Genomic DNA, 11,199 nt, shown 5'->3' with positions numbered 1-11,199 from the left:
CTACCCCATCCCTGAGGGGCTGACCTCAGCCCAGGAGGAATGTGCAGGAGGCGGAGGGCAGGGGCGGAGCGGGTGGGGGCAGGGCCACAACCAGAGGCCCAGGGTTCCTGGCAGCCCCTCCCTCGGCCCCTCCACCTCAGCACTGACATGGCCCTCAGAAGGGAAGGGGAACAGGCAAGGAGGGGAAGAGCTGATCTTTCCAAAAAGGTGGGCCAGGGTACCTGGGAGCACGGATACTAGGCTGGGGGCGGGTGGGGGAAGGGCCCCAACACCTTCTCCCAGGAAATCTCCTCCCGGGTGGGTAGTAGATTGTCAGGGAAGTCAGGCCTCTCAGTCAGGCTTCCCCGGGCCCATTCCTACCCCCTATCTCACCCCAACCCAATGCCTAAGTCCTCAGGGTAGCGTGTCCTAATACCCACGTGGCCAGAACTGGGGAAGGTTGTGACGCTGGAGCCACCAGCCTTAATGGCTAAAACAGGTGTGAGTGGGAAGCCAAGGCCTGACCCAGCCCAGGCTGGGCACTGGGAGCGTTGTCTCCAGCCTTCCTCAGATGAATATCCTACCCTAGCCGCACCACCCAGAGTCCAGGCAGGGCACAGTTTCCAGCTGGTGATGGGGGGGGGGGGGGGGGTGAGGAGGCAGGTGGTAGGATTGGCAGGACCATCCAGTTATTTCCAGAAAGAAAAACCAAGGCCTTGGTGGGCTGTGCCACTAACAGGCAGCATCAGGGCAAGAATCCAGGCAGGCCTTTGCCCATGGGTACCCTGGCAAAGGGTAGAGGTCAGGAGGCTGAGGTGGCCCTTGGGCAGTGGTGCAGGTAGCCATACAGCTACCTTCCTAGTTTGTTCCATTCTGTCAAGACTTGGGCCCAGGCTGACTGATTCCAGAGACTCCCAGAGTCCAGAGTAGCTCACAGACAATGACCCTGCTCCGAGAGTGCTGCCTTCGCGAGGTGTCTGTCCAGGGTCTGGCATACATTTGGACCTGCGGCTGAGGAGCAGAAAGGAGACTTTGTGGGGACAAGGACAAGTTGAGCTCCCACCCCTGCAGATCTCCCTTCCTGCTCCAAGAAGCAAGGAAATCAATGCAGAGGGCTCAGGTGGGCGGGGACAGCCCCAAAATGTTGGAAAGATGGTGGGGGTCCTGGTTCTACTTTTCAGTATGGACACGGGGCTGGGAGGGAATGAAACTGAGACCATGACCCTGAGCCTGAAGAACTAAAATCACTGGGGGCAGGTAGGGGGCACAGTAGGGGTGGGTGGGGACCTCAAAGGCACTTGCTGATCTTGGCTGGTAGGGTGGAAAATTGTAAACAGCCAAAGAATTTTGTTTGCTTGCATGGGGCCAGGGGAGGCTGCCCAGGTCCAAGGCAGAAGCAGGGAGGAGAAAGAGGCTGCTTCCCAGAAGCCCAAGAGCTCAAGCTGGGGTGCATCCTTCCACTCCCCTCCTGAAGGCCCCTGACTCTTCCTCTGCCAGCCAGCCAGGCCAATTCAGGAAAACTAGGTCTCGAGGCTCAGGAAAGAAGGGCACGGCCCCACCCTGGCTGGGCACAGACACAGACACAGACACAGACACAGACACCGCTACTCCAGGGAAGCTGGCAGGGGACGGGCCACAGAACTTGAAGTTCACACAGCCTCCCTCACTGATCAACTGCAGAGCTGCTGAGCAGCCTTGGGGAGGTTGTGGGAAGATGCCTTTTATGGGGATTGAGGGGTGAAAGCCCATCCTCAAGCCCTGTCACGTTCACCCAGGTGGACCCAAGGGCCCCATTCAGCCATTGTCAACATTCAGCTCTTCCAAAGCAGACAGACCCCCGGCAGTACAAACAGGGTTGTCCACCAGGGTCAGTTTCAGGCTAAGATCCCAGACCCTTCCCAACTGAGCCACCGAGGTTTCAGAGCCGTGTGTCCTGAATCACAGAGGTCACACAGAATGCTCCTCACCCCCCTGCAGAGAGGCAGAACCACCCATCAGGAGGGGTCTCTGGATGGGCCTACATCCCACAGTGCAGAAGTGAAACTTGAGGGCCTCTGCCGCCTCTGACTGCCCCGCCTGGCCCTCTCGCGCCCCTCCTTTCCTGCCCCAACTGCTGTCCTCACAGCCTCTGCCAGCCAGGTGGCAGAAGCACTAAGTGGCTCTAGTGGTGAGGAGGGGCAAGGGCTGGGGCTGGACTGGGGGCCCATCGGACCCCTAGTTGAGAACTCCATCCCCGGACCTGCTACCCTCCCATGCCAGCTGGCTCCTGGGAACTGAGCCCCTCATTACCCACCTCCACCTCCCCAGCTGTGTAGGGACAGGTGAGGAACTCTAGTTTCCTGGACCTGCTGTTCCCTCTGCCTGCTTCACAGAGCCTTCTGGGGCTGGGGAGGGGGCCTTATTGCTTCTTCCTCTTTTGCCTGGACTGGCTGCCCCACTTCCGGATGGCTCTTGGGTGCACCCTATTGCCCTGAGGCCCTACAGGGGAGGGGTCGCTCCTCCCCACTCCTCCCTTGTGCCCACTCCACTCTGGCCTGGCCACCAACTCTGGCTGGCCCGGCTGCCTGCCCGGTCACCCGATCCGCCCCATAAACTTGACGGCGCGTGTAGGGCGGCGGCTGGCTTGGTGGAGGCGGGGGTTGCTCCTTAAAGGAGCCGTCAGAGGGTGCCCTGCGGCCCCGCGGCTTCTTCCCTTCTCCAGGGAGGGCCGCCCGGTGTTCTGTGGCATCGCAGACCTCACGGGCTTGGGCTCGGAAAAGGCGATGGCAAGTGTCAGTGGAGGGAAGGCGGGAGGTGGGGGTCCTGGCACGGGAGGGGTTCGGGGGCTGCGGGACTGGGCAGGGGTTTGGGGGGAGCGATGTGGAATGCCCCTCGGCAGTTGTGCACCCCAGGACCCTGCCCCACACCAGGGCTCCTGCGCCCGGCACCTGCCGGGCCAGCTCTGGGGAGGATGATTGGGCATTGCGGCTAGAGGCTGGCCCCTTGTAAGGGGTCCAGGGAAGGGCTCTGGCTCAAAGGTGGAGGGGCTCAAAGACGGTGAAACCTGAGGGCGAAGGCGGGGGAGGGAGAGGTACAGAGGCAGCGGAAGCTCAGAGAGAGAAGGGCAGCTCACCAGAAGCAGGGGTGAGAGGCTGCCTGAGGACTTGATTCCTCTTGGGTCTGAAGTCTGAGCTCACAGAATTTCTGTGTAACCAGCTCCTTCCACCCTCGTGTGGGGAGAGAGAGGTCAAGCACGAAGCTGGGGCTGCAGCCATCTCCAAGTCAGCAGCCGAGGCTTCTGTCCAGCCCCAGCCGTGCAGGCGCTGGGGCTCCTGGGCAGCACTTCTTCCTCAGAGGAATGGGTTTCAGGCATGTTTCCGAGTTGAAGGCTGTGATTGTCTCTGCAGTTGTATTTGCTCACCTGCATGTCCAGAGAAACACACATACACTTGTCTGTGTGTCTGCACACACATTCGCACATGCACGCATCTGTGACACACATATACACGTGTGTAAAGTGCACACATGTGCCATATATCTACATGTATAATACAACTCTCATGCCACACACTGTCACAGACATGTACACATCTGCCTGCATACACATGACACACGCGCGCGCGATACAGATAACACAAAGGGACCCTCAGAAACAGTCACACTCACAGGCGCCCACACCATTGGCTCCAGCCCCAAGGGTGCCTCAGTTCCTCTGTAGGCCTGTGGGTGCACAGCCACCTCCAGAGGCCTCACCCCTCCTGTTGCTGCTCTCACTCCCATGACTGGTTTGTTTTGCTCATTACACTTGGCGCCCTCTGAAATGACTGCACTGATCTGAGTCCTTGTTGGCACTCTGCCCCCTCCTGCATGGGGACTTTGTCTGTGTCCCCCAATGTCCCAGGCTGGCATGAAGTAGGCACACAGAGTTTGTGAATTAATGCCTGTGTGTCTATGGGAGGGGGGTTACCAGGGAGGGTGACGTGGTGGGGCGGGCGCCTGCCCACGTGGGGGTGACCCCAAGGGTGTGCCCAGCGTGGGTGTGTCTGTGATTGTGGCCAGGCAGGGCACACTTGGAGGGAGGGGAGAGCTCGGAAGTGGAATGCGACCCCCCAGCCTCTTTTCCCTAGGGGCTGTAATCTGATCCCTGGGGACTCCCCCCTAGCCTCCAGCCCGCCCTCGTCCTTGCTGCAGCTCCTTCTCTTCCAGATCCTGGGGCAGAGTCCAGGGCGGCTCAAGGCTCCTCCACACACGCCTGCTGAACCCTGAGCACCCTGAGCTGCCCGGATGGGGCAGGCTGCGGCCGCCGCCATGATCCCAGGCCTGGCCCTGCTCTGGGCAGCAGTGCTGGGGGGTGCTGCCCCCAGCCCTCCCCGCCTTCGGCTCTCCTTCCAAGGTAGGTGCACCTGGCAGGCAAGAGGGCTTGGCTCAGGGTGGGCAGGAGAGAGACCCAGTGTGAGTAGGGGGCACTAAGTTTGCTGCTGCCCTGTGCCACTGGCCCAGGTTTGAGTGGGGGCACTTTCAGGCCATCTCCAGTTAACCCTGTCCTGGCCTCAGCCCCCAGCCTTTCTGCACACATTCTCCTCTGACTTTCCCAGGAAGACCCCTTCTGTTCCCGTGGCAACAGATCCTGCCTGTGTCCCATCCACCACTCCCACACCCCTGACACAGAAGGGTGGTCACCAGGCATCGCACTGAGCTTAGGCTAGTAGCAGGGTGGCAGAGAATCCTCAGCCTGACTTTGGGGTGGGGGTCCTGGCTTTCCCTACATATGCAGCCTCCCCCAACACCCGGCCTCCCAGTGCGCCCGCCTGCAGACACTGCTTGTCCAGGCACGCCTGAGGAGTTCAACCTGCTTTTCCCTTGGGTGGGGGGGGGGGGGGGGGGACGGTGCTGCATTGCCCACTCTGGAAGCTTTTCACATGGGTGGATCTGTCTTCACGAATGTAAACTCACACATGGGTAAACTCACATGTGTGGGCCAGGTCACATATACAACCATCACCTGTGAGAAAGACGATAGGTAGGGTCTGGGGAAAGCTCCCAGCATGGCTGGCAAACACTACCCTGCAGAGCTCCAGGCCCAGCACGGTCTCCGGACCTTCAGGCTGGAGAGGACCTGCTGCTATGAAGCTCTGCTGGTGGACGAGGAGAGAGGACGTCTGTTTGTGGGTGCCGAGAACCGCGTGGCCTCCCTCAGCCTGGACGACATCAGCAAGCGGGCCAAGAAGGTGCCAGGGATCCCCAGCCTCTGTGCTGCCCAGGGGGGTGGGCCCCTGAGCAGACACCCTCTTCACAGAGACCAGGCAAAGGCCCTTGACCTGTGTCCCCCTTCCCTGGCCCCCTCGCAGCTGGCCTGGCCGGCCCCTGTGGAATGGCGAGAGGAGTGCAACTGGGCAGGGAAGGACATTGGTGTGAGTGCCGGCCGCCCGGGGCGGGAGCGGGGAGGCCCGGCCCCTTGCTCCGCAGACAGCAGAAGCCTGCCTCTTCTGTCTGGGATGGGGGCAGGGGGTCGAGGTGGCTGAAGTTTGGAGGTAGTGAGTCAGGGTGGAGGCTCATGTGATTCTTCTTGGGGGCCTCTGAGTCATAGGGGGCTGTACAGGCCTATGCTTCTCCATGCACCCCTTCTGTGAGAGGTGGGCTGAGCTGGTCACCGAGGGTGTCCGGGCCCCTGAAGCCCATGTTGCTACTTGCCTGGACTGATGCAGAAGAGAGGAAGGGGTGAGGTACCACTGGCGAGCTGGGACCCCTTAACGCTGCCTCCCTGGGGGAGGCCTCATCGTCCCTGCCCCTGCCCGCCCACTAGACTGAGTGCATGAACTTCGTGAAGCTGCTGCATGCCTACAACCGCACCCACTTGCTGGCCTGTGGCACAGGGGCCTTCCACCCAACCTGTGCATTTGTGGAGGTGGGCCACCGGCTGGAGGTAAGGCCAGATCTAGGCAGAGAGGGAGGTTGGGAGGTAAAGAAGGGCCTGGAAGTAACAACTGCCCCCTGCCTCCCAGGAGCCCACGCTCCGGCTAGACCTTCGAAGGCTGGAGGACGGCAAGGGCAAGAGTCCTTATGACCCCAGGCATCGGGCTGCCTCCGTGCTGGTGGGTGAGTCCAATGGCTAGGGCCCTGCAGAGACTCTAGACCCTCCTGAGAGCCACTGAGAGCCCCCAGGGCATCACTGACTCCTTAAGAGCTCTTGGAGCTCTACAAGCACTCCCCACAGAGAGTCTTCAGATTGGCTAAGCAGCCCTTGCCCTATCTGCAGGGAAAGAACTGTACTCAGGGGTGGCCGCAGACCTCATGGGCCGGGACTTCACCATCTTCCGCAGCCTGGGCCAGCGTCCAAGTCTGCGAACAGAACCACATGATTCTCGCTGGCTCAACGGTGAAAGGCTGGTGGAGCTATTGGGAGGGGGCTCTCATTCCCAACAGGGTGGGTGCCTAGTAAGACCCATAAAGGAAGTGAGCAGTGGGTGCAGCCAGGTCTCGCCAAGTACCCACCATGCATCAAGCCCTGTGCTAGGGCCTGGGGCTGCAGGGCAGACAAGACCTGTGTGGCCCATGCCCTCGTTGAGGTCACAGACCTCAGAACAGGTACATAATAAGATGGTTCCAATGGCAATGAGACCAGTGAGTGAACAGACAGAAAGGGAAAAGGAGACCAGGTGGTAAGAGAACTGGAGACAGGAAGCCACTCTGCTGAGGACAGGGGAGAGCTAATTCCCAAAGCACAGCAGGATTGAGGGAAGAGCATTCCAGGTAAAGAGAACAGCTAGTGCAAAGGCTCCGGGGCAGGAACAAGCCAAGGAACAGACTCATGAAAAGAGAAAGGATAAGGGGTCTGTCCGCATTGTCAGAGGTCAGGGTCATTTGTTTTAAGAGTGAGGGGACCCAGCAGAGTATTCACAGCAGTAACAGGGGGAATCTGCTTCCTGCTCAAGAGGAAGATTCATGAGTGAAGGTAAAACCCCAATATCCCATCTCCCTCCTTTCTGGACCAAGGGCCTGGAGAACTGTCAGGGGCCGAGGGGAGAGGCCTGTGTGTCTAGGCAGTCTTGGTCTCTGCTGCCCTCTTGTGGTTACTTCTTGACTCACAGGCCCTGATCCTCTGGATGTTGTCCCCTTAGAGTGCCATCCTACCTGGAGACCGGGTGGTCAGATGCTGCCCCGTGGGCTTCTGGGGGCACCAGAGAAAGGAGAGGGAGCATGTGGGTCTCATGAGTGGCAGGGCCAAGACCTTTCTGACCCCACTCCTCCTGCTGCTAGAGCCCAAGTTCGTCAAGGTCTTTTGGATCCCAGAGAGCGAGAATCCTGATGATGACAAGATCTACTTCTTCTTCCGTGAGTCGGCAGTGGAGGCTTCGCCATCACTGGGACGCCAGACTGTGTCCCGGGTTGGCCAGATCTGTCGGGTGAGGAGTCCTTGGGCCACATCCGATGACTACATCCCTGCCCTTTTGCCTGTCTGGGCCTCCCCCTCATCCCTGCTGATTGACCCTGCAGAATGACGTGGGAGGCCAGCGAAGCCTTGTCAACAAGTGGACCACGTTCCTGAAGGCACGTCTGGTGTGCTCAGTGCCAGGTGTCGAGGGTGACACGCACTTTGACCACCTCCGTGAGTGCCAGGAGCAGAGGATGGGGTTGGAGAGAGGGAGTGCAGGGGGCCAGACCCAGGAGCCGGGCTGCCCAGAGGGCTGTGTGCCCTCCCCCAACTAGGCTTCTTCCCCACAGAGGACGTGTTCCTGCTGTCCTTGAGGGACCGCTGGAGCCCACTGCTCTACGCTGTCTTCTCCACATCGAGGTGAGGGGCAGGAGGTAGAGGGCAGGGCCCAACAGGCTCTGCTGGGCCCCTCAGTCTGCTCATGTCTTCGCCTGCAGCACCATCTTCCAGGGCTCTGCAGTGTGTGTGTACAGCATGAACGACGTGCGCCGGGCCTTCCTGGGGCCCTTTGCACACAAGGAAGGGCCCATGCACCAGTGGGTGTCCTACCAGGGCCGTGTCCCCTACCCTCGGCCTGGCATGGTGCGTAGCCCCAGGAGTCCCACCACAACCCACTTAAAGTCTCAGGGGTGGAAAACTTGGCCTGGGATCTTCTTGGTGAATGTGGTTTTTTCCTTCCGTTATGGGTGGGAAAACATCACCTTCGTCAGACAGGGCTCCTCAGAGGAAGGGCATATTTCCCCCTAAGACTCCCAAGGGCAAGGCTGGGTCTACTCTCTTCAGATTCGCAGGGCAGACCTCTGTCCATTAGCACTCCCCTATACTCGGGTACCTGGAGGTCTCTTGTGGACCCACCAGGCCCTCGTACCCACATCCCTGTCGTGCCTCCTCCCCACCTGCCCAGTGTCCCAGCAAGACCTTTGGCACCTTCAGTTCTACCAAGGACTTTCCTGATGACGTCATTCAATTTGCCCGGAACCACCCCCTCATGTACAATTCGGTCCTGCCCATGGGTGGTCGCCCTCTCTTCATACAAGTGGATGCCGGGTACACCTTCACCCAGATCACTGCAGACCGTGTAGCAGCTGCTGACGGACACTACGACGTCCTCTTCATTGGCACAGGTCAGTGTCCTGCCGTGACTGCCCATAAAACTCTGTCCAGACTCTCTTCCACCTGTCAGCGGAAGCTGCCCCTGCCCAGTCCCATCTTCACATCTTTGCCTGGGTTGTGCTCTCATCTCCTTCTGGATGCTGGTCTGATTGTTCCAACCCACATTCTTCACCTATCCAACCATGCTAAGGGTAAAGGCCTCAGAAGTGAGGAGATCCCCAGCCCTAGCTGCCAGGAAACACAGGGAATCACTCATTCCTCATCCCTGCAGACGCTGGCACAGTGCTGAAGGTGATCTCTGTCCCCAAGGGCAGCCAGCCTAACGGGGAGGGGCTGCTCTTGGAGGAGCTGCACGTTTTTGAGGTGAGGCCTAGCCCCCTCCTCCTAGAGGAACCCTACCCCATTGATCTCTGATCCCAGCGCTCCTCCTCCTCTCAGGATTCATCTGCTATCACCAGCATGCAAATCTCTTCCAAGAGGGTAAGTGACCAAAAGGCTTGGGAGCAGAAGGGACCCAGTGTGTTCCCCGGGCACCCCTACCTTCACGCCTCCCTTGGTAGTTTGAAGCACTGGGTTTGAGTATAGGTTCTGCCTTTGCTAGACTGCGTGACCTGAGACCCTGATCAGTGTCAAGTGGGGTGAGGGATCCCTGACCAATGGGAGGCGGGCACAGGGCTGCCTTCGGTCAGCCCGGAGCCCCTCGTGCCCCCTAGCACCAGCTGTACATAGCTTCGCGGAGCGCTGTCGCCCAGATCCCGTTGCACCTCTGTGCTGCCCACGGCCGCGCCTGTGCGGAATGCTGCCTTGCGCGAGACCCTTACTGCGCCTGGGACGGGGCCGCGTGCACGCGCTTTCAGCCCAGCGCTAAAAGGTGGGCAGGGTTGGGGGCGGGCCACCTGGAATCATTTGCAGCACCTGGCTAAATGAAGAAGGACTCACGGAGGCTCTAATGTACCAATGCAACCCCCACCCTGCAGGCGGTTCCGGCGGCAAGACGTGAGGAATGGCGACCCCAGCACGCTGTGCTCCGGCGGTGAGTGCCCCAGCTGCCCCACTTCTGGGCCTTTGAAGACGCCCCACCCTGCCCTGCCTGAATCTGACATTCCTTTGCCCTCCCCAGACTCCTCTCATCCCGCACTGCTGGAGCGGAAGGTGTTCGGTGTGGAGGGCGGAAGCGCCTTCCTGGAGTGTGAGCCCCGCTCGCTGCAGGCGCGCGTGGAATGGACCTTCCAGCGCGCAGGGGAGGCGACCCACACCCAGGTGAGCCTCACGCCCTCCCTTCCCCAACAAGCCCTTGTCCCGCCCCCTACATCCAGGAGAGCCCCGCCCTAGCCAGTGTGGTTCCCACTTCTAGACTAGGTCCGACCCCGCCCAGTGAGAGTCCGTCCAGCTAGACCCCTTACGTCCAGTTTGGTCCCTTACCTGAACTCCACATTCTGGTGAGGCCCCATTCCATCTAACTAGACTCCTGACACCCCCCTCCCCCATCCGAGAGGAGCCCCGCCCTCGCCCCGCCCATTGAGGCCCCCGCCCCGCCCCCATGTTCAGGTAACCCCCACCCCCCACCCCCCTCTGCAGTCCAGTCCCGTCCGGTCTCGTCCGGTCCCGTAAGGGTTTCCGCTTTTAGACCACTGGTCCCAGTGCACCCAACCTTCAAAGGTACACCTGCGAGAGTCCCTTACCTGCTCATGCTTGGCCACCGTTGACCCTCTACCTCTCCTGGCCCGACCTGGGAGCCGGGTTTCCTTGTTCCTGACACCGATGCCTTTGCCTCCCACTGGCCCCGCCTGCAGGTAGCTATGGAGGAGCGCGCGGAGCGCCTTACGGGGGGACTGCTGCTGCGCGGACTGAGGCGCGGGGATTCTGGCGTGTACCTGTGCGCAGCTGTGGAGCAGGGCTTTTCGCAGTCGCTGCGTCGCCTGGTGCTACACGTGCTGAGTGCTGCGCAGGCCGAAAGGCTGGCCCGGACCGAGGAGGCTGTGCCCGTAGCCCCTCCAGGCCCCAGGCTCTGGTACCGGGACTTCCTGCAGCTGGTGGAGCCGGGCGGCGGTGGCGCGAGTTCCCTGCGAATGTGTCGTCTGCAGCCCGAGTCGCGCCCACCGCCTCCCGAGTCACGGAGGAAGGGCCGAAACCGGCGAAGGCACGCCCCAGAGCCGCGTGCTGAGCGGGGGCCGCGCAGCGCAGCGCACTGGTGATTCGGCAGTCCACGCCGGGTACAGGGAAGGAGGCTACAGGCAGGACAGGGGGAGGACAGACCGTGGAGGACGCACAGCTAGGGGGCCTGGCACATTGGTCCCTGGTTGATGGAGACACCGACCTACAGGCCCTGGCTGAGGGGCAGCCTCCCCGGCTTATTTATTAACAGAGGATAACCCTTGAATGTAGCCCTGGGAGGGACGGCCCAGGCGGGGCACAGGGGCCGGCTGGTCGGGAGGAGGGAGATAAGCAAGGCTCCAGAGCAACGACCTGGGCAGAGGAGGTGCCCGGAGTGCCCACCCCGGGATAAAGACCTCCTCCTTGGAGAATGAGCAGAAAGCTGTGAACAGGCTGAACTGGTGGGGCGGGAGTGGGACAGGCCGACTGTACTAATGCAATAAACACATTATGAGCCGAAGCTGGAATGGCCCCAGCTGACAACCGCTGGTACTAGGTCTTGCTGTGCGGCCTTGGGCAACTTCCTAGCAGTCTTAGGACCT

The 11,199-nt window shown here is 60.7% G+C and overlaps 1 protein-coding gene across 7 annotated transcripts; it reads left to right on the top strand.

The window, feature by feature from the left end:
* The first annotated feature begins 81 nt into the window (after positions 1-81).
* On the top strand, positions 82-11,140 carry SEMA3B (semaphorin 3B). 7 transcript variants are annotated; one of them, XM_058726817.1, is made up of 18 exons: positions 82-207; positions 4,165-4,351; positions 5,029-5,186; positions 5,307-5,369; positions 5,762-5,881; positions 5,961-6,054; positions 6,215-6,334; positions 7,216-7,361; positions 7,453-7,564; positions 7,681-7,750; positions 7,828-7,972; positions 8,295-8,514; positions 8,775-8,866; positions 8,942-8,983; positions 9,217-9,374; positions 9,481-9,536; positions 9,624-9,763; positions 10,297-11,140. In XM_058726817.1, exons 2-18 carry the CDS (start codon positions 4,243-4,245, stop codon positions 10,696-10,698), a joined length of 2,247 nt encoding a protein of 748 aa, XP_058582800.1. In that variant the 5' UTR covers positions 82-207; positions 4,165-4,242; the 3' UTR covers positions 10,699-11,140. The 7 variants fall into 7 exon arrangements, with proteins under 7 accessions (XP_058582800.1, XP_058582802.1, XP_058582804.1 ...); XM_058726819.1 differs by having other exon boundaries at positions 144-207; positions 4,150-4,351; XM_058726821.1 differs by lacking the exon at positions 82-207 and adding an exon at positions 1,315-2,300.
* The last annotated feature ends 59 nt before the right edge of the window (positions 11,141-11,199 follow it).

The sequence above is a fragment of the Neofelis nebulosa genome, chromosome 4, assembly GCF_028018385.1.
Source record: "Neofelis nebulosa isolate mNeoNeb1 chromosome 4, mNeoNeb1.pri, whole genome shotgun sequence".
Taxonomy (NCBI): Eukaryota; Metazoa; Chordata; class Mammalia; order Carnivora; family Felidae; genus Neofelis; species Neofelis nebulosa.
Note: the sequence above shows the minus strand (reverse complement) of the source record. Positions and strands in the feature narration are given on the sequence as shown.

Coding starts and splice junctions, on each gene's coding strand:
- SEMA3B (XM_058726817.1), top strand. CDS start 4,243: ATGGGGCAGGCTGCGGCCGCCGCCATGATCCCAGGCCTGGCCCTGCTC. Junction 8,867..8,941: donor AGGAGCTGCACGTTTTTGAG/GTGAGGCCTAGC, acceptor TCCTCCTCTCAG/GATTCATCTGCTATCACCAG. Junction 9,537..9,623: donor CAGCACGCTGTGCTCCGGCG/GTGAGTGCCCCA, acceptor TGCCCTCCCCAG/ACTCCTCTCATCCCGCACTG.